This window comes from Malus sylvestris, chromosome 12 (genome assembly GCF_916048215.2).
Source record: "Malus sylvestris chromosome 12, drMalSylv7.2, whole genome shotgun sequence".
Lineage (NCBI taxonomy): Eukaryota > Viridiplantae > Streptophyta > Magnoliopsida > Rosales > Rosaceae > Malus > Malus sylvestris.
This window is the reverse complement of record NC_062271.1, coordinates 29,670,225-29,691,419: the sequence shown is the minus strand read 5'-3', so window position 1 is coordinate 29,691,419 and position 21,195 is coordinate 29,670,225. Positions and strand designations below refer to the sequence as shown.

Below are 21,195 nucleotides of genomic sequence, written 5' to 3'. Positions count from 1 at the left end.
TAGGGAGAAAAAAAATACGATTAAGCAAAATCAATTGGCAACTTAAATGTCATTACAAGTTTACAACAACATCCTGAATGTCTGCCACGTAGGCTGGAAAAAAACTAGTATAGCAGCCATTCTGAATGTTTGCCACGTGGATTGGAAAACAAAAACAACTGGATACGAGTTGGATAGAATAAATATCATAAAAAATTTAGAAAATTTAGAAAATAAATCATTTTAAGGAAATGCAGATAAATTTTAAGGTATATAGAATGAAATGTGGCTTTGTTTTATTTTGCAAATAACACAGAAAACATTCAAATTTCATAGTCAACTCCAAAATGTAAGAATAGGAAAAAATAAAAAGAAAAATCAAAATGGGATTTAATTAGGTTTCTAAATTTCGGTGTTCTGTGTTGTGTTAAGAATATATCGAAGTTATAACACTTATTAATGAGGATACACGTACTTTCTAGTACTAAATCGATGTGTCATGTGCATTATCATCAAACAAAAATAATGTCGTTACGAATATGGATTAATATGTATACAAAGTAACATATGCGTGACGGATAGGGTGTGCCCTGTTGAACCTAGGGCTAAATCTTTTTTATTTTATTACGTGAGTAACATACCCGTGGCGGATAGGGTGTGCCTCTTGAACCTAGGGCCAAATCTTTTTTATTTCCTTCCCTTTACCTAGATTTTTTTTGTTATCGTTGGAAATATGATTGATTTTTTTTACTTTTTATGCCCTTAAAAAAAAGTGCGAAAGTCACTTAGTACTACGGTTTAATGGTATTCATCTTCATTTGTAAGTGAGAGTTCTTAGGTTCGATTATCGTCAAATACAAATTTGAACCACATTATTAATAGTTCATTGTGAGGCTTAGCCTAAACTCCTCCCCTTTAGTATATAACTAGAAAGTTTTGCCCGCGCGTTGCTGCGGGATTAGAAATTGTGTGAAAAATTGTATTTCAAAGGTATATACACCTCAAGTTATACCACATTTAATTAAATTACCGATAAAACACATTGATGCACTTAATATGGAAATTCATAAACTATTTGATAATATGAAATCAAGCAATCTCTGAAGATGATAATGGATCTTAGAAAGTAGAAATCCAACCTCATATATATTAAAACAATTAACAAATTATTAGTGAATGATCACAAAAAATGTATAGAAGGTAATTCAATTCCTTAATTTCAAAAGGGGAAAGATAAAGAAAAAAAGGTTCTAAGTTCTGAGTTCTTACCATAATGAAAATTATGATATTGTTTTAACATGAACTCGGGTTGATTTCCATCACCCGAAAATTCCAAAAACATATAAATAGAAAACTGAGAAGTAGCACATACCAGTTTTGTACATTACATTTCAGCACACATTCATGCGAAGGACTTAGAACTGAAGAAAGACACATGAAACCAAAATAAACACCTGTAGTCCTGATGGAAATGGAACATGAGGATAACCTACACCTGAGAAATGAACTGAGAAGCTGAATTATGCTGAAACAAAAAAATAGATGCTTTAAGAAGATTCATTATCTTTGCTGAAACCACAAAAGATGAAATTAGAGGATCTTGCATTTGGAATTCACCTGATTGAGCACTAAGCTCCAACAATTGGCTATGAGTAAGTGAAAGGATGATAAATTAAGATACGCTATAGAGGTCAGGTGCAGAATTACCATGATATCAGTTGAATCTAAGAAGAAACACATAAACATCAGTTCCATCCAATTTGCACAAAAATTGAAAAACAAAATAAGCAAATACAATTTTTATTTGAGATATGAAAAAATATTACAGCAAAGACCAAAAAGAAGGCACAACCAAGTTTAATAACCTAAAATCCATCAACCCTAAACCTTAATTCTGTCAAAATACCCATAATACCTGCAAAGAAACTATTTGCATGATTCACAACCAAAAAGAGTGTAAATACACCAATTTTTGCTCTTAAATTCAAAAGAGGAGAAAATTAGGATTAGAGTGTCACGGTTCTTACCCAAATTTGGCTATGTTCAAACCTACCCATAGCCATTCTAGTTTGTACAGCCTCAAGTCATCATCACCTCAAAGAATGTTAAACATGCAAAATGGAAATGAATCAATTCCCTAAAATTTTGAAACTGGGGATATTTCGAATATGGACAAAAACCTAGAATATCTTACCTTCTTGTGTATAGCACGTCCTCCAGAATCCATAGCTGAAAACAGAATGAAGTTCAGAATATGATGAAGAAGAAGAAATGGAATTATCCCTATGAAAAAAATGGGAGAGCATGTATCAGAACAATGTACGAAGAAGAGGAATTTGAGGTGAATAAGAGGATAAAGTGCTTACATGAAGAGCTGATTTCAAATCGATAATCCCTTTCTCACCCTAATTACATTTAACAATTCCAATTAGTAAATTTTTCTTGGTAAGAAGAAATCTAGGAGCGTGAGTAACATGCATTAGAAATGGAAAAACCTTATATGGTGATTAAGGCCCTTGAATTAACTTGCGAAGCTTGAAAAGTCGTTCTCTTCACGTGGCTGCAAGAACCAGTCATTAATTTGGAAATTATCCAATATATGTAAAAACATGAATCAAAAGCAATTTGATGAAAGAGAAACAGAAGGGAAAAAATGTTATACATGCATCTTTATATTAACCACTTAACATGTAAATTATATACGCTTATCGAACGGCCACAAACTAATTTCATTTAGGGAAGACTGATGAGGGGATATGTGACTCACAAACAACTGAGACCGTCTTTTTTTCATATCCATAACGCAAAAATTCTTATATTTCCGAAAGCATCTGCACCCAATATCAAAACTAAATAAAAACTTAAATAATACATGAATCATCTGAGTTTTGCTTTGGAAACAATCAAGGGGACAGGAACTAAAAGAAATTCTCTGACCAACAACCTCATAAAGACCAAGTTTGAAAGCATAAAAAACAAAGCCTTCAATCTTTTTGTGCAAAATTAATACCACAATCAATTCAACCCCATTTCCTTAATTCAAGCATCAAATTTAATACAAAAATACAATAATTTCCAGAATTTCACCCCCAAACATAAAGAGAATAGTACTGTTAGATGTTGAGAAGAACAAATAAGGGAAAATGGAAAATGGGTTTTACTTGAAGACTCGAGCTGGGTTTGTGGTTTCTGAGGGAGAGTTAGTGGTTTCTGAGAGAGAGAATTCATTAATTAAAAACCCTTAACGAAAGATATATTGAGAAGAAATAAAAAAAAAATTTCATAAGAAAAAATCGAAGAGAACTAAGAGGGTGAAAGCAAACATACCCAATTGCAATCCAATGATTTAGCCTGGAAAAACATTTCACAGCGACAAAAAAAAAAGTGAAATTAAAAACCCTATTGAATCAAATGAAGAATTTTTTAGAGTGCAAATAGTTTAGTATTATCAGCAAGAAGAAGCTTGATACCTTAAAATGCAAAATTATGTGCCTATAATGCAATCCGACAAAACATTTAAGAGCAGCCATCAGAGAATTGAAAATTTACTAATAAAATGAACCAGAGACCAATTTTAACCAATCAGGAATGATGACGTTTTAACATTGACATAGTGTGTTTGTGTGTGAGAGAGAGATGGAAATAGAGTTAGAGTTCCCAAAACCTTTGAACTGTTCAGAGTCCAAATTCCAGAAAACAAATGATAATCAATAGCCAATTAATACTGGGTAATCATTGAAACTAAAGTCCAGTTACTAATGTCAAATTTACAACCAAAGGAGCAATCAATGTACTGAACTCCAAAGAAATATCTTCACATAAAAGTATTTATTTTCACAAAATAAATGAAACTATATCAAATGTCTTGATATAAACTAAGAACTCGAAAGCTTAAGCAAAACCCACTCTCAGCAATCAAAATTAACAACACACTAAGATCTGCAACTTAAAATGATTAATTAAATTTTCCAACTTAAAACCCTAAATTAAATCCTACAAATTGAAATAGCAGAAACAGAATAAGAGAGGAGAAGGAAGAAATCGCTGACCTTCGAGTTGTTGGAAGCTCTGATGGGTGTTTCTTTTCATCCAGCCCTAAAAAACAGAGCCCACAATTGTAATATAATATCCAATCCTATCAAGAATCAAATTAACCCAGCCTTGTGTATAGAAAAATTGAACAAGTTTAGACATTAATATGTATGTATATTCCAGTAAAAAAGATTGAAATGCATTGAACCCTAAATTGCAAAACTACGTCAGACTGATTGAAGAAGAGAAACAGAGAGGGAGAGGGAGTGGGTCGGAGAGAAAACCCAAAAAACAGAACCATTTCGCAAGCTAATACAAAATCAAGCCAACAAATTCCATTTCAATTTTGACAAAACAAATCGAAAAGAATAATGAAAATCCACCTATATGTCAAAACCCTATACTTAATTTTCATAAAAAAAATCCAAATAGAAAATCAAGACAAATAATTGGATTAATTGACACTAATCCAAGTCAATTAAATAGCCAAGGTCAAAAATCCATATCCAAATACACTTGTTTCCCACGGTTTCTGCACCCAATAAAAAAATAAATAAATCAGACTACTACCAAATTTGGACAGATGTATTTGCATCTTGCATTCAGATTCAAAAAATCAACTTTGAAGAAAATAACCCATTAAAAATTAAATTAAACTAAGTAAACCCAAATCAAGTAAATCCAGTAAAAAAGTCAAGTTCGCAGTACAACTTTATATTTGTTTTCACTTACACTGACGATAAGTATAATCAAGACAGAGAAACTCATGAACCAGCTCTCAAAGATACAGAAACCTATCAAGTACTTGGACAATGAACATACCCAAAAAAGGAATTTCTTGGACATGAAACCAACAGGTCTACAGAAAATTAAACACAAATTCAAAATCGACGGTTCATATAGAGATCTTCGATCAAATCGCAAAAAGTGAAGAAAATTCATAACAAAACGGGAAAAAAAAAAACATAATCTCACTTCGCATCAGTTTTTCTGTGAGCAGCAACTCTTAATTTCCCCATGTTCAACTAAACCTCCACAGAAAACTGCAAAACAAACAGATGAGAATCATTTAGAAACGACAAAAAATCGATATTAATAGATAAAAAAGAAGTCGGAGAAAAAATCTCTCTCTCTATTTCTGTCATCTCAAAGTCACATTCTTTATCAAATTCAACAACTGGATTTTAACAAAAAAAAAAAAAACTGAATAATTCACACATATTGAAAAAAACCTACTCACATCAAGACAGAGATCTTTCGGAAGCAGCGGAAAGTAGTCCTGTGGAACATCAAAGCTGTTTTGCATAGGAAATAATAAAATTGAAAAAAAAATCAAAACTTTAAATTACAACTAAATTTATTAATTTCTTAATTGAAATCCAGAAAAAAAAAATGCAAAATTTAAGCAATGCAAAGAAAATCCAGATCCCACCCCAAATTTGTACATGAAGCATTTTTACAAATCACCCAACCATGAATCACAGGAGAAGCAGAGGATTGAGTATGGTGGAGGAGAGACAGAGAGAGAGAAAGAGAAGAGGGAGAGAAAGGGGAAATGAAGGCCAAATGGGTCTCTCCCATCCCTCTCAATCTTTTCATCACCGACACCAACCCTTGATTTGAGGAGGAAAAATCCACCCTAACCCCACTTTTTGGCAGCCTCACTCGTCTTTCTCCCTTCCCCTCCCTCTGCCATCTCACGCCTCTCTCCCTAAAATCCCTCCATGGCTGAAATGTAAATAATGCAAAATCGAGGGCCCATTTTATAATAAACTGGTAAAACCGTAAATATTTCGAAATATGTTCAGAGACAAAAGTACCCTCATACCTTTTGATAATTTCCCTCCCAACCAGCCCATTTAGCTGTGGCATTGTGGTAAATAGCGTGAAATCAAAGGACAAAAATTTGACTGTAGCTAAGCTACAGTCAAATCCCTCATCAATTTTAGAATCGATAATATCGTTTGTTAAAAAAAAAAAAACTAATGAAAAGAGTTTGAAAATTTTGAGTTTTAACGATAAGGACAAAATAAAGGATAAAGTGAATAGTTTCAAGATTATATTTTTAGTGTAAACATATGATTTTTCGTTAATGTGAACAGTACTGGAGTTTTTCGTTAAAATTCTCTAAAAAAAAAAAACATGCGAAAAGGCGGAAAAAAAGGGTTATAAAAGGAGGGCAGTTTGGTCATTGAAAAAATTTAGACTGGAAAGAGAGCTAAACCGTCCTTAAATTGTTCCTTTCCAGATTTTCTCTTCCTCCTCCGTAACGCTCGTTGGATTCTCTCCGTCTCAGTCTCTGGTTCCTTTTGAAGGTACTCTCTCTTTCTCTCATCTCTCTCTATCTTACTCTATCTCTCTCTCTCTCTCTCTCTCTCTCTCTCTAAAACCACAACAGCTTCTCACTGATTAAAAAATTTCTTTTGGTTTTGGGTTTTCAGATTCTCTGGCTTCTGTTTGGTCGGTGGGAGAGGTAAGGAAACGAAAAAGATATTGAATTTTCAGTGGTTTTAATTGAAATATGAATGCTTGTGTTTGCAAGCATGGACTGTGAAAATTTTATGCTGAATTTGATCCTGGTAGTTTTGGGCTTACAATTTGATCCGGGTTTTATAATGCTGCTGAATTAAAATTGTATGAGATCTGAGTCTTAGATATTAAGTTGATTTTGTATTTTATGCTTCCATTTATCTGGGCAGACAATTAGATAAATAGAGGGGGTGTTGAATCGTTGTAAAGCTTGATTGTTTGCAATTTTGCACTAGTCGGGTCGATTTTAAATTTGATTCAATTGGTTGTTGGATTGCTCTTTTGCAATATACTTGCATGATCAAAACTGGGTTTTGATCAAATGATTGGTTTTACTTGAGATAACAGTAAAGATTCTCTATTTTTTGTTGTTAAAAATATGCATCTCGGCTTCAGTCTTTCGGGGCATATCATTCATTCATCAGAATCATCACCACACATGTGGGTCTGATCGAATGAAAGTCTTGGCATTGCCATGGAAGCATGAGGTTTTGTGGTAGTAAAGGCTTTAGATGTGATTCTAATCTTTATTGTGTGCTTAGAGTGTTTATGGCGAGAGTAACTATATTACCGGTAATAACAAACAAATGGCGCGCACACTTTTGTTTTGGATTTCTCTTCGAATTAGGACACGTAGTATAATGGAATCGAGTCCCTCAGATTTTCAACGGTTATTTCCGTTACCTTAAGGAAATAACGTAAATCTCAGTAACAACGGTACTAGGAGAGAACAGGAAAAGAAATTGTGCATATGAAATTTGTTGGTCTTGATGCTGCCAGATGTACCAAAAGTGCATGCGTGGCATTAGCATGATAATGCCAAGCCGCCCTGTATGGAAAAAACTTAAATAGTCAAATCGGTGTCATGCTTTTTATTAATCATTCAATTTGGTTTAATTGAGTAGATCAGCTAACAGAGCAGATTCCTTAGCTTGCGATATTTTTCGCATGTACAAAATTTGCACATGTTGCACGTTTCTGTTCAGCCAACAAGTGTGGTAAAATGGTCAGGGACTTAGTAGTCAAGCCTTTGTCATGATTTTTACTAGAAATTTATTGATGTGATCAATTGTGACAGAATTTTCATTAGATTGAGGTAGTGAACCTACTAAATTTTCATCTGTTGTTAGTCTGGAGTCTTCTATTTGATTACATCTGTCACAATTTAGTTTAAATGGCTTTGATATAATTGCAGAAGGGCGGCTTCTGGAGTTAGTCTTACTGTTACTTTTGTTCCCACTTCCTGTGCGATTGAATATAATGTGATTATGTTTGCACATACATATAGTATAGTGGAGAAAGAGATTTGTGTTCCTCATGTTTCTAGTGAAATTACGACGACATTGTAGTTTTCACACTGGATGTGTCCTTTGTTGAATAAAATGGGGAATGTGACATCCACCTAAAGGTGTGGAAGTTATTGTTCTCTCCATATGCACAACGTCACACACACACACATACTGATCTTGCATGGATATACCTAATGGCCACTGTAATGTATAATTATATACATATATAGGGGTACGCACACACATGTACACAGAGGTATATCTTTTAGTTTGATAACTTCAATGTTGTTTTTTGTTTTGTTTACTTCGTTGTGTATACAGAGGAAGGGTGTTTTTTGTTTTGTTACTTCGTTGTGTATACAGAGGAAGGGGTTTTATCTCTATAGGCAGAGCTTATGTGCACAGACTACCTGTCTTTCTTTAAACATAAAGGACCATCTGTCTTTACTCCTTGTAACATTCATGCTTCTAGGGTTGGTGTTTTTCAGTATTGAAACTGATTGATATGACAATGGCTTGACATTAGAAACCCATTCTGTGTTATGCACTGAAATATTAAAGAGGACTTTGAATTTGAGCAATTCTCTTGGAATGACAATGATACTGTTCCGCTTAGCTAAAATGTCTCAATGGATTTACTGTATTGCCTATAAAAATATAATTTCAATGCTGCTCAAGTTTTTACATATAGCCAGAACAGGGCGAAGTATGGAAGGTGCTTTACATTCATTCCATTTATTTTTCTTTCTGTTGCTTTTACATTCATTTCCTTTCCTTTTCACTCAGTTTTTCTTTCCTTTTCATTCTCACATTCGATTGACTCATCTCCTGGACGGGATATGTGGTTCCTGTGTTCTTCTGTTTTTGATAGAAAACAAAAGAAATCACTTCCTGACCATATCATTTGCAGGATTCATTGGGCTTTGTGAACCCGATTGTTTGGTATATGTATATACTATGGAACTAGATGATAACTATATGGAAACAGATAACAGGAGGGAAATAGAGAGTCCTGCAGAAGTGTTTAATAATCCAGAGCCATCTGAGCAAATCATCTCTCCGGCAGAAACAACCAGCCCACTGGAGTCATCTGAACTGAAGGTCCCCTCTTCTGCTGAAGTGATCAGTGTACCTGCTGAATTGTTGAATAATCCAGAGCCATCAGAACAAGTCCCCTCACCTGCAGAAACGTCCAACACCCAAGAGTCATCTGAACTAAAGTTCCCTTCTTCTGCTGAAGTGTTTGGTGGACCTGCTGAAGTGTTGAATAATCCAGTGTCATCTGAACAAATCCCCTCTCCTGCAGAAACATCCAGCACACCAGAGTCATCTGAACTGAAGGCCCCCTCGTCTTCTGAAGCGTTCAGTGGACCTGAGTCAGCTGAAAAGAAAATGGCTTCTCCTGGGGAAGGGTCTAAGAAACCTGATTTATCTGAAAAGAAAACTTCTTCTGCGGGAGCATCCATTTCTGGAAAGAGGATCCCAAGATCATTGAAGGGAAAAGCTAAAATCGTGAAGAAAACTCCTATTCAAAACAGTTTGAAAATTAGTAGAGGTGCAGATACTTCACAGGTTAATGGGAGGAAAAGGAAAAGGAATAGGGGTAACAACGTGAGTAGAAAAACAAGAGAACAAGATGGCAAAAAGCTGAGTTCAACGAAAGAGAACCAACAGAATATCTCGAACGAAGAGGCTACAGAGAAGAGCCATCAGGTTCAAAAGAATCCAGGAAAATCTGATGAATCCGAAAAGAGCCAACAAAAACAGATGAGTACAGAAAAACGACGTGAGTCAGACAAGAGTGCCAAGAGTGAAAAGAACAGTGAAAAACGTGATGATAAGAGAGAAAAGCTTGGCGGTTTGATCTTCATGTGCAGTGGAAAGACAAGGCCAGACTGTTTCCAATACCGTATCATGGGTGTTACAATGGGTAAAAAAGAAGTTGTTTTAGGTATCAAACCTGGGTTGAAGCTTTTTCTCTATGATTTCGATCGTAAGGTTTTGTACGGGGTTTACAAAGCATCCTCTTCTGGAGGCTTAAAACTTGAGCCAAAGGCTTTTGGTGGGGCCTTCCCTGCTCAGGTCACATTCTCTTAGATCCACCTCCTTGTTTGCGTTTTTATAGTTAACCAGATTTGTGTGCTGATGACTTGCAAATTTCAGGTGCGGTTCAATGTGGAGAAAGATTGTCTCCCTCTGCCTGAAAGTGTTTTCAAGAAGGCAATAAAGGAAAACTATGATAAGAAAAACAAGTTCAAAACTGAACTTACAGTCCGACAAGTAAGATAACCCGCTCTCCTTTTATTAATTGCTTTTTTTTCTCTTTCCTGTTCTGAGGTGCCATCGTTTTGTTACATTTTTGCGGGATTGTATCCAATATTTTTATTTCAGGTCAGGAGGCTCACAGCACTTTTCCGACCAGCTCAAGTGCATTCATCGGTTTTAGCCCCCCGTTCCTCGCCGGAAGCAAAAGCTCGGGATCGGGGAGTTCATGAGGGGGTGAGAGAATCACGGCCACTTTCACAAAGGGATGCACATACTAGAGATCCTTATGCCCATACTGATGCTAGGAGTTATCCGGTGTTTGCCCATGAAAGGGACCGGCGTGTTGCATACCGAGAAGTGGCACCTGCAAGAAGAGAGGAGACTTCTCATGATTTGTACATAACTGAAAAGGAATATCGAGCTTATGGTCTTCGGGGAGACAGGGGAAATGTGACTTCTCATTCAATTACTTCTGGGGAATCGCGCCGTAGGGAGTATGAAGGAGAGCATCTTCTACGACAGACAAACTTCATTTACAGAGATGATGTCCCTACACATCGAGAGAATGTTCATTCTGATCGTCCTTACTTGAATGACACTCATACTCTTGGCACCAGACATGAATTGCCACCTGCAACATCTGCTACTGCCGTGGATGCATATGCAAGGGATCCATATTATCGCTCCTATTATGATTCTTCATTGTCGGACCCATACCTGGCTCCCAATAGGAGAGAGGATGTTATGTCAGGGCCTTATTCCGTTGGTGGAAGGAGGGAGAACTACCTAATTGAGGCTGATCCTGTGCAAAGGAGAGAAACCAGCAACAGACCAAGAGACAGTTACCGGATTGAGACTGATCCTGTGTATAGGAGAGAACCCGTTCGTCATGTAGAGAGATTGTCATTGTACTCGAGGCAAGATGCTGCTGCTGCTGATGCTCCATTAGGTTATAACCTTACAGAAGCCTACCAGGTGACCAAGCCGGATCCTGTGCATGCACCAGTTTCCTCTCGTTATGCTTTTGCAGGTCCGTCATACACCTTCCGCTAAATGAAGTTCTTGCATCCCCTCCGTCTATGCAGGCCGGATCTTTTCTTCGAACTTTTTTCTTAACCGAAAAAAAACAAGAAGAAAAATAAAACTTTGTATCAAATATTTAAACTTTCGGATCGAAATTAGGGACAAAGTCTTGAACTTGGTACTGTTTCTGTTAATTGGTACTGCTGAAGGTTGACAGCATTGTCTTTGACAGATGACAGTATGTTAGCTTTTGCCATGGCAGGTTTAGGTTATGAAGTGCAGCTTACTCTGTTTGATAAAAGGGAATGATTTCCGTGCACTCTTTTTTCAATTTTGCAGACCATTACAGAGCGAGAAAATGAGTTTACGGAAATCACTTCTCTTTGATAAATGCTGTGTCTACTTGTTGTAGGGTGCGTAATGCGCTCACATGAGGAAGTGGGCTTTTTGGATACAAAAGTTTTAGTGCTGGACTTGATATCTCAAGAAAAGTCCATGAGTGGTATAGTTCTTCTCTTAGGCCAATAATTCTCACAAACAAATAATAATCTCGATTTTCGTAAATGTTGTTACATTTACAAAGATTTATTTATAATTCAATTATTTAGTAATTATTGAGCGGATAAAATTAATTTAGTAGGTGACTATGATTATGCTCCATGTCCATGTCTATAAAAAATAGGGATGTGTTATCCACACATTCCATTTTACTTCTTACACACTCCTGGTTAATTTATATCCATTGATTTTCTTCAATTCATCCGATCCGACGGTCGAAAATTAGAATGGTGTGTGAAAAGTAAAATGGGGTGTAAATATCACACCCCAAAGAATATTGTTAAAATTTTTATGAATGAATTGTGGTACATCTTAAAAACTTAATAATTAAGTGTTACCATTGGATTTTTGTAATTTTTTCTAAATTTTGTTTGAATTTTAAAAAATTATTCTTACGAAAATATCAAGAACCGTTGGATTAGAATGAAAATTTGAAAGTAACCTCTTATATTTGGCCACGTGTCGAGTACATTGGAAGTAACCATTGTGGCGGGCGCCACACTCCCCTAGCGTGTGGCGTCAATGCCATGCATTTAGATCTAGACTCATAAGCGACTGGTGCCATGACTGGTGGGCCTTGACGACCCAAAAACGTGTAGATGTGTGTTTTGGGTTGGATTTGAGACATGGTCATATCAATTTAACATAGGTGAAAATGCTCTCCAATTCCCTTCCTACAATTCGCCGTGTGAATGAACATGACGAACAAGGACGGCATAGGAAGCATGCTCACAACACAAGACACGAGACCAACTTTCATAACACTGAATAATTTTAATCATAATATTTCGTACTAATAATACAACTGTTATGTAAAGAAAGGTTTACGCGTAAAATTTATGCTTACGCGTAAAATTTATATCATTGACAATAAACGTTCATTTTCCGCGAGGTTGTCGTTTGATGACTTCACCACGTGTAACGTGCATGGGAGTCTTGCGTGCAAATGCAGTCACAAGTTCGTTCACCATGGAAAATACTAATCAATTCCGATGTTTGTTGGAATATCAACAACTTCAAAACTTACCCTCAATGTTTCCGGTCTTTCCAGCACATTCCTGCATCATAATTCTCTCTCTCTCTCTCTCTCTCTCAAATTTCCAGTCTTTCCAGGACATTCCTGCAAATATTATAATCCTCTCTCCCTGATCAAAATTTCCAGTCTTTGCAGGACGTTCCTGCCAATATCATAATGCTCTCTCTCTCTATGTATATATATAGAGAGTCTTATCCAAAGGAATTCCCCAAATTTTATCCGTATAGAGAACCTTATTCAAAAGTCCTCATTTATTTGTCTTAGAACATAGTATTTGTTAATTTTTTAATTCAATTAGATGCCTTAAATGCTACTTGTTATTACGATTTGGTGATATTTTACTTTACTAAATGAGAGGTATTACATTCAATTCTCGTGAAACGCGAATTTAAATGAAAGTATTGTTAGTTCATTGTGAGACTTAAAACTAAAAAGAATAAATATTTCAAATATTTCTTATTTGACTAATATTTTGCAATGATGATCTATAAAGTGCAAATTAAAAAATAAACGGTTCAAACTATTAAATGTCACTAATGGATAGGCTCAATAAATAGTCCTCATTTTTTACCAAAAGAATAGATTTTTTTAAAATGATATTATCTACACTAAATGAGAGATGGCGGGTTTAGCCTTATAGAGAGTTAGCAATAATATGGTTCGAATTCGTCTTTAATGAGAATCGAACCTAAGACCTCTTACTTACAAGTGAAGTGAAAAAAATATCTCTAGATCGTAGTACTAAAAAATCCCTTTAAATAAAAGGTTTGTACATTTATATATATAATGGTAAGAAGAACTCTTAAAAGTGGAATACTCCTCTCCACCGCCTCATGTTCATGATTTAATTCATATACCAATATAATAAAATATTATATCAAAAATATAAAATAACGAAAATTGATGAAAAGTCATATTTTAAGAGGATCTTCGTAATCATTTTCGATACAAATTTAATTTACATGTTGGCGGGTTGTTGGAACTTGGACCGGTATCGTTAAGTTCAATCAAAAAGTGGAATTGGTCTCCGCCCAGTCAGCAATCGTCAACCCACGACCTTTTCCAGATGCATCATGCATGTATGTGAAGAATATTCATTATTTTGTATTATAATACATTTTCCAAGCAATTAACCATAAATATTTAAAATAATAATGCAGCTAATTAAGCTAATGTAATATATTACAAAGAAGAGGATCATCTCTGGATTCGCTTTGTGAGGATCCTAAGGACAGAGGCGGAGCTACTAAGGGACCAGAATAGTCCTGGGCCCATCCTGCCTTTTTTCTTACTACAATAACATATTGTTGTTGCTGCGCCTTATCAGTGGAATACCATTAAATTCAAGTGTGCCCCTTCTTAATCTAAACTCTATTTTCCTTTTACATGCCTCGTTTTTCACTCCATCTCTCTTATTTCAGTGCAGACTTCCCTTCCCCTCCTTTTGCTATCAACTTTTCTTTGTCATTTCTTTAGTCCTTCTGTTATATTTTCAAATCTTTCATGCTTAACTCTTACTTCGTATTCAAGTGTTTGAGTTTGCACAATGTTTTTAGTTCTCTGTACTGAATTTGATTGGTTTTCCAAATGTGCAATTTACTACAACTTTTCATGTTGTGGGGCCCTTCCTCACATGAAATTCTGGCTCCGCCACTGCCTAAGGATCTCTATATCCTAACCGTTCATCGTACATCGTGTAGTCAGTTTTTGTCATGTACTTTTTGTGTTTAATTTTAAATAAAAAAGATTAAATAATTTTTTACCGCACAATGCACGATGAATTACTAAAATGTGAGGATCCCTAGATCCTCATAATTTAGATCCGAATGGGATCCAAATCCTTTCTATACATGAAGGGATATTTTGTGTGATCTATATTTCACATTGTATTTAAACGATCTAAACGTGTACAATCATGCAGAGGCGGATGCACATTAGGACCAAGTGATCTTAGGACCATTCAAAGTCTAGGAAATATACATGTGAACGTCTTCCAACAACCCTCAGTTTATTTGGTACATGTCTTTTTGTGCCCACCAAGTATTTGATGTAATTTATGCTATGCATGTCTTGACAAGTTTCCCTGACATCACTTGACAAATTCTCTCGATATCACTATTGTTTCGGCATATGTCGATATGTGTTGACATCTATTCAACATAGTTTAGCTGACGACAACAAACCCATTAATATTCCATGAAGTACCTCAGTAAATAAACTAATTTTTTTTGCATGTTTCGAGCTTTGTTTCTGTCTAAAAACTTGAACTTTTAACATTGAAACCTCCTGAAGTCCAAATCTTGAATCTGTCACTGCACGTATGTATGTGTGATCAGTGAAGAAAATATCGATAATATCGGCGAAATATCGCCGATATTATCGTTTTTTTGGGACCCCGATATTTTATTAACTATCCAACTTGTTTTTGGAAAAATATCGCGATATTATCGCTAATATCGATAATATCGCGATATTTTCGAAACTATCGCGATATTTTGTATCTGCTAAATCGGAGAACAAAGCCGGAGCAAATAATCCGAATCTCTAAATCCCCAAATTCTAATTCAAAGCAAATGAACTGAATCCCTAATTCCTAAATCCCTAAAATCGATTTCAGTACAAAAATCAACATGCAGAAAAATCGCAATCTGTACAAAAATTGTAATTTACAAGCCGAGAAGAACGCCGGAGCAAATTAACCGAATCCCTAAATCCCCAAATTCGATTTCAAAGCAAATGAACTGAATCCCTAATTCCTAAATCCCTAAAATCGATTTCAGTACAAAAATGGTGCAACATGCAGAAAAATCGCAATCTGTACAAAAATTGTAATTTACAAGCCGAGAAGAACGCCGGAGCAAATTAACCGAATCCCTAAATCCCCAAATTCGAAATCAAAGCAAATGAACTGAATCCCTAATTCCTAAATCCCTAAAATCGATTTCAGTACAAAAATGGTGCAACATGCAGAAAAATTGAAATTTGTACAAAAATTAAAATTAAAAGCCGAGAAGAAGAGAAGTAGGAGCCTGGGAACGTCGTCTTCCTCACGAATCCAAGACGGCTGGGACAATGTCGTGCTCCTCAGTGGTGTCGACGACTGGGACTACGATGAATTCCGGTCCATCTCCATGGAACAAGGTGGTTTAGAAGGCGGTTATCGAGTGGTGTCGACGGCTGGGTTTAGGGCGGGTGAGATGGGAGGAGCAGAGGGAGACACGGACGAGGAGGATCGAGAGATGATGTCTGTGTGTGTGTGTGGAAGAACTGGAGAAGGGGGAAGGGATGGAGAAGACTGAGAACGAAGACTCAGAGAGAGAAGAGAAAGAAGAGAGAGATTGAGACGATTCGAGAAAGGAAGGAATGATCGAGAGAGAGACCGAGCTCCGTGTGTGGTGTGCGTGTGTGGTGTGGTGTGGGGGGTCTCGAAGTGTGTGTGTGGTGGAGTGTGAGTTCTTCACTGTTTTTGACTATCTGTGTGCTGGCGTGTAAGAAAAAAAAAGCATCCAATGATCCAAATAATTCAAAACCAAATCATTCAAAACCTATCTCTAGCTCTCTGATCCAATGATCCAAATAACTTTTTGCAATTTCAGAGCATGGACAACAAATAATACTGCTTTCATAATGAAATCGTGTGACAGTCAGTAAGATTCTTTCACATGCAAAACAATGTCAGTGTGTTAATGTCTGTTATATACTTACATTCTTTCACCTTATCAGAGGTGGAGTATCAGAGGCATTCACAGAATTTTCGTTTCTTCTTCTTCCCATACCATTTTCAAAACCATTCCATATCCATTCCAAAGCTTGAACACAAAGGGTTCCATATTTAAGGTAAGTTTACAATCTTAAATTTATATTATTGTAATTTATACAACAACAAATAAATTTGTGTGGACTCGTATGTTAATTTTTTTAAGTAATTAATACTTGCATGTTAATTTTTGTAAGTAATTAAGTAATGTTAACAATTACATGTTAATTTTTTTAAGTAATTAAGTAATGTTGTTGTAGACATCGAAATTTTGGTAAATAAATGTTGACCGATAAATCAAAGTTTCAACGCTCATGTATTACATAAATTTTACACGTAGCGTGTGACTCAACGAAAATTGAAATGAGTTGGAAAAGTCATCAAATAAGACACGTGTCAACACCTGGCAGAAACGACTTATTTCATCTGGAATATTATATTCAAAATTAGGCCTTGGAAATTTCTATAAATACAAGCCCATTTCATTCATTTGGGGGAGGAATTCATATTACACCTTGAAGCTCTGAAGCTCTGAAACTCCGAAGCTCTCAAGCATCCAGGTTCCCGAAGAATCAAGAAAGCTCTCTTCGTTCTTCGTTCTTCGTCCATCGCTCTTTCAAGATCAAGCCCCGACGGCCCTTGAAGAAAGCACCATCGTTCATCATCCGTTCATCCAAGATCAAGCCCCAACGGCCCTTTGGATTAACAATCATCCACCTTCAAGATCAAGCCCCGACGGCCCTTGAAGAAAGTGTTCTTCGTTCATCGTTCTTCCAAGATCAAGCCCCAACGGCCCTTTGGATCAACAAACGTCGACAAATCCACACATCCAACCGTCCTTCAAGATCAAGCCCAAAACCCCTTGAATATCCGTTCATCACTGTTCTTCAAGATTAAGCCCAAAAGCCCTTGAAGATCCGCTCAAATCCACCTTCAAAGATCAAGCCCACGGCCCTTTGAAGAAACTTCCAACTGTTCATCCAAGATCAAGCCTCGACGCCCCCCTTGGATCAACGAAACATCCACAAATCAACACCTTACGGAGATCGAATCAGATGATCAAATTAGAGAGAGATTGTAACCCAAAATCATCAAATACAAATATTTGTTTGTGCACGTCGTTTCTTGTCTCTTTCGTTTCAGGAATTTTCCGTGTTCACAAATTGGCACGCCCAATGGGACAATCTCTACCTCTCATCTCTTTCTCCGTTCAAGGAATCGAAGCACACCTCAAAGTCAATGGCATCAAGCAAGGGACAAGCCGTTCTTGCAACCACTGAGGGAAGGATCCTAAACACTTCTGCCGCAAATGGACAATCCATTGGCGCCACAACCGCTCCTCAACATGCCACTTCAAAATTGGTGCCGCTAAAAGAGCAAGGGGAGCATCCAAGGTGTGAGTATGTCATCAACCTGACCTCGCTGGGGGCACCAAAGCACGATGTTGAGGCACACAAGATGACATCCCAAAGCAGCCAACGACGTTCTTCATCAGCATCCTGGATGTCTAAAGGAAAGTCATGACTATCGGCGTTACCTCTGTTGAAGAACAACTGGCTCAAATGAATGAAGCAATCGCAAGGCTAACCCGAACTGTGGAAGAAAAAGACTTGCAAATTGCAGCACTAGTCAACCGATTGGAGGCGCAAGATGGCGATAAACCCGACCCAGAGGATGATCCACTAAAGGGAGGAGCTGGCGGAGATGAAGAACCCCCGGTGAAGAAAATCGATGGGAAGCCGGAGCCAGACCAAGCAGCGGCACTCATGGGATCTCTTTCTATCCAGCAGCTGCAAGAGATGATCACCAACACCATCAAGGCACAGTACGAAGGGAGCTCACAAACCTCATTGTTCTACTCGAAGCCCTATTCCAAGAAGATTGATGCCCTAAAGATGCCAAGGGGTTATCAACCACCAAAGTTCATGCAGTTTGATGGAAAAGGAAATCCAAAGCAGCACGTTGCACATTTCGTCGAAACTTGCAACAACGCGGGGACGGAGGGAGACTACCTCGCCAAGCAGTTTGTGCGCTCGCTGAAAAGAAATGCCTTTGAGTGGTACACGGACCTAGAGCCTGAGTCCATCAACAGCTGGGAGCAATTAGAACGGGAATTCCTTAACCGCTTCTACAGCACCCGCCGCACTGTGAGCATGCTAGAGTTAACGAGCACAAAGCAGTGGAAGGACGAGCCAGTCATTGACTACATCAACAGATGGCGCACTCTAAGCCTCGACTGTAAAGACAGGCTCTCGGAAACCTCTTCAATCGAGATGTGCATCCAAGGCATGCAATGGGGTTTGCAATACATCCTTCAAGGCATTAAACCACGGACTTTCGAGGAATTGGCCACTCGCGCCCATGACATGGAGTTGAGCATCGCCCATCATGGGAAGAAGGAACCGATCGCCGACTACAAAAACGACAAAGTTCTTGGGCCAAAGGTGGAGAAGGCTACGTGGAAACCCACCAAGGAAGCAATGACGGTCAACACAGCTCCCGTCAAAATCCCTACACGAGGCAAGGCGATTCAAGCCGAAGGCTTTCGTGATCAAGAGATGCGTAGACACACTTTGAAGGAGCTTGAGGAGAAAACCTATCCATTCCCCAACTCTGATGTGGTTGCCATGTTAGAAGACTTGCTGGAAAAGAAGGTGATCGGCTTGCCTGAGTGCAAACGGCCAGAAGAGATGAATCGCACCGACAGTCCAAGGTACTGTAAATTCCACCGCTTCATCAGTCATCCGACAGAAAAATGTTTCGTGCTGAAAGATCTCATCATAAAGCTGGCTCAGAAAGGAATCATCGAGCTAGATCTTGACGAAGTGGCGAAGTCAAACTATACCACCTTCACTCCTGGCTCTTCCGACTCAAAGTTTTCACCTCAACCGCTGGGGACATCCTCAAAGACAAGCAAAATTGAAGGATGGACTCAAGTCACTCCTAAGAAATTGCACAAGAAGCATACGTCTCCTCCACAAGTCCGCCAATCGGAAAGGGGGCAAAACAGCTATTGTCAACCTTCAAAGCAACGTGAACGTGTTGAAGATGATGAAATTGCGACACAAAAATCGTCCGTTGCCATCACGATGCGCGACTTCTTGCCCGAAGACTTCTTCAATCACGCGGTCAAAGCTCCTTGCTATGAAAATTGTGAGGAACGCCTCTCCCGGATTGCTTGACAAAATTCACAAATGCTCCTCGCCTGCACGAGCCTAAACTGCATGGCACAATGCTCCTTGTTCGCACGAGCCTAAACTGCACGAACCAAAGCTCTTTGTCTGTAAGAGCCTAAACTGCAAGACACAAAGCTCCTTGTCTGTAAGAGCCTAAACTGCAAGACACAATGCTCCTTGTCTGTAAGAGCCTAAACTGCAAGACACAATGCTCCTTGTTCGCACGAGCCTAAACTGCACGAACCAAAGCTTCTTGTCCGCACGAGCCTAAACTACATGGCACAACGCTCCCGATCCGCACGAGCATAAAAGGCGACATCAACGCTTCTGATCCGCACGAGCATAAAAGGCAACACCAAATGCTCCTTGTCTGCACGAGTTGAAACTGCATACGACACCAAACGCTCCTTGCCTGCATGAGTTGAAACTGCAACACGGCACCAAAAGCTCCTTGTCTGCACGAGTTGAAACTGCAAACGACACCAAATGCTCCTTGTCTGCACGAGTTGAAACTGCAAACGACACCAACACTCTTTGCCTGCATGAGTTAAAACTGCAAACGACACAAAAAAAAAATATACCAAAAATATGTATGTATTTGAACTACGTTACGACTTGATCTCTTTTTTGGAGGGGTACGTAGGCAGCTCGAATATTCAAAATTTGAGTTCAGTCACACCAAAATAAGGAATAAGGATTTAATTAAAAGTTTTGATGCTATTACAATTTCTTTGTACAAAAAAAAAAAAAAAAAAAAAAAAAAAAGATACATGTTTTACGTATTTACAAAAAAAAAAGAAAAAAAATACATATGTTTTATGTATTAAAAAAAAAAAAATATATATATATATATATATGGATCCCAAAGCAACACCAGGCCCAATCTGCTGCAAGCCCATCAAAAGAAGTCGTCCTGATCCAAAAGATACCAAAGGCAGCCCACTCAGCAGCCTGTCGACATCAACATCATCATCAGCCGCGTCAGTCTCTCGCTTCAATTCCCACGGCGCTGAGAAGCCACTCAAGTTTCTGATCTATGTCGCACGGGTCGGGTCAACGGCATCCTCGGCAAGCTCTCAAAACCCAATCCGGGATTAAGGTTATCGGTGTTCCCAAATCGCGCCGCAGTCGTCCCTGCCCAACTCCGGAGCCGTTATTTCTGCCTCGAGACCTCCTGCACACACCCGGAGCAAGGTGGCCTCCACCACCAGTTCACCGCCGCCTTCCACCACCTCTCTCTCACTCCCAAGCTCCCAAATTTCCCACTCCCCGCAACCCCCTTAGCAAAACCCAGGACCTTGAAGCTGAAGATCACCTTCTGTTTGTCTCTACAGCAATCCAATGACCAAGCTCTCGCAACCCAAAACGCCGTCGTCGACAACCTCCGCGTGGTCTTCGCCGCAGACGACACCGGAGGCCACATATACCCGGCCGTTGCCATAGCTGACGAGCTCCAACTCACAAAACCCTTCTCCAAAATCCTTTTTTTGGGTTCACCCAACAGCATGGAAAGCACCGCAATACCCTCCGCCGGCTACGACTTCGACACCG

General features: G+C 38.2%; 1 protein-coding gene and 1 long non-coding RNA gene across 31 annotated transcripts; one reads left to right on the top strand and one right to left on the bottom strand.

Annotated features, from left to right (window-relative positions):
• Positions 1–1,169: 1,169 nt before the first annotated feature.
• On the bottom strand, positions 1,170–5,723 carry LOC126594363 (uncharacterized). 29 transcript variants are annotated; one of them, XR_007613243.1, is made up of 14 exons: positions 5,444–5,721; positions 5,252–5,306; positions 4,987–5,054; positions 4,744–4,870; positions 4,029–4,074; positions 3,450–3,471; positions 3,307–3,330; positions 2,747–2,810; positions 2,475–2,539; positions 2,346–2,384; positions 2,174–2,262; positions 2,007–2,073; positions 1,597–1,703; positions 1,170–1,474 (listed from the first exon to the last, which is right to left on the bottom strand). It is a non-coding gene; the product is annotated as an uncharacterized LOC126594363 (long non-coding RNA). The 29 variants fall into 29 exon arrangements; XR_007613236.1 differs by lacking the exon at positions 4,744–4,870 and adding an exon at positions 3,141–3,189 and having other exon boundaries at positions 5,444–5,719; XR_007613233.1 differs by lacking the exon at positions 3,450–3,471 and having other exon boundaries at positions 5,444–5,720.
• A 481-nt stretch (positions 5,724–6,204) lies between these two features.
• On the top strand, positions 6,205–11,436 carry LOC126593848 (uncharacterized). 2 transcript variants are annotated; one of them, XM_050259991.1, is made up of 5 exons: positions 6,205–6,326; positions 6,453–6,484; positions 8,740–9,911; positions 9,993–10,109; positions 10,221–11,436. In XM_050259991.1, exons 3-5 carry the CDS (start codon positions 8,787–8,789, stop codon positions 11,145–11,147), a joined length of 2,169 nt encoding a protein of 722 aa, XP_050115948.1. In that variant the 5' UTR covers positions 6,205–6,326; positions 6,453–6,484; positions 8,740–8,786; the 3' UTR covers positions 11,148–11,436. The 2 variants fall into 2 exon arrangements, with proteins under 2 accessions (XP_050115948.1, XP_050115949.1); XM_050259992.1 differs by having other exon boundaries at positions 6,213–6,326; positions 8,701–9,911.
• The last annotated feature ends 9,759 nt before the right edge of the window (positions 11,437–21,195 follow it).

What these genes read in the sequence shown, in the direction of transcription:
- LOC126593848 (XM_050259991.1), top strand. Translation starts at nt 8,787, where the DNA reads ATGGAACTAGATGATAACTATATGGAAACAGATAACAGGAGGGAAATA. An exon ending in GTGGGGCCTTCCCTGCTCAG is followed by an intron (nt 9,912 to 9,992) that starts GTCACATTCTCT and finishes TGCAAATTTCAG; the next exon opens with GTGCGGTTCAATGTGGAGAA. An exon ending in CTGAACTTACAGTCCGACAA is followed by an intron (nt 10,110 to 10,220) that starts GTAAGATAACCC and finishes TTTTTATTTCAG; the next exon opens with GTCAGGAGGCTCACAGCACT.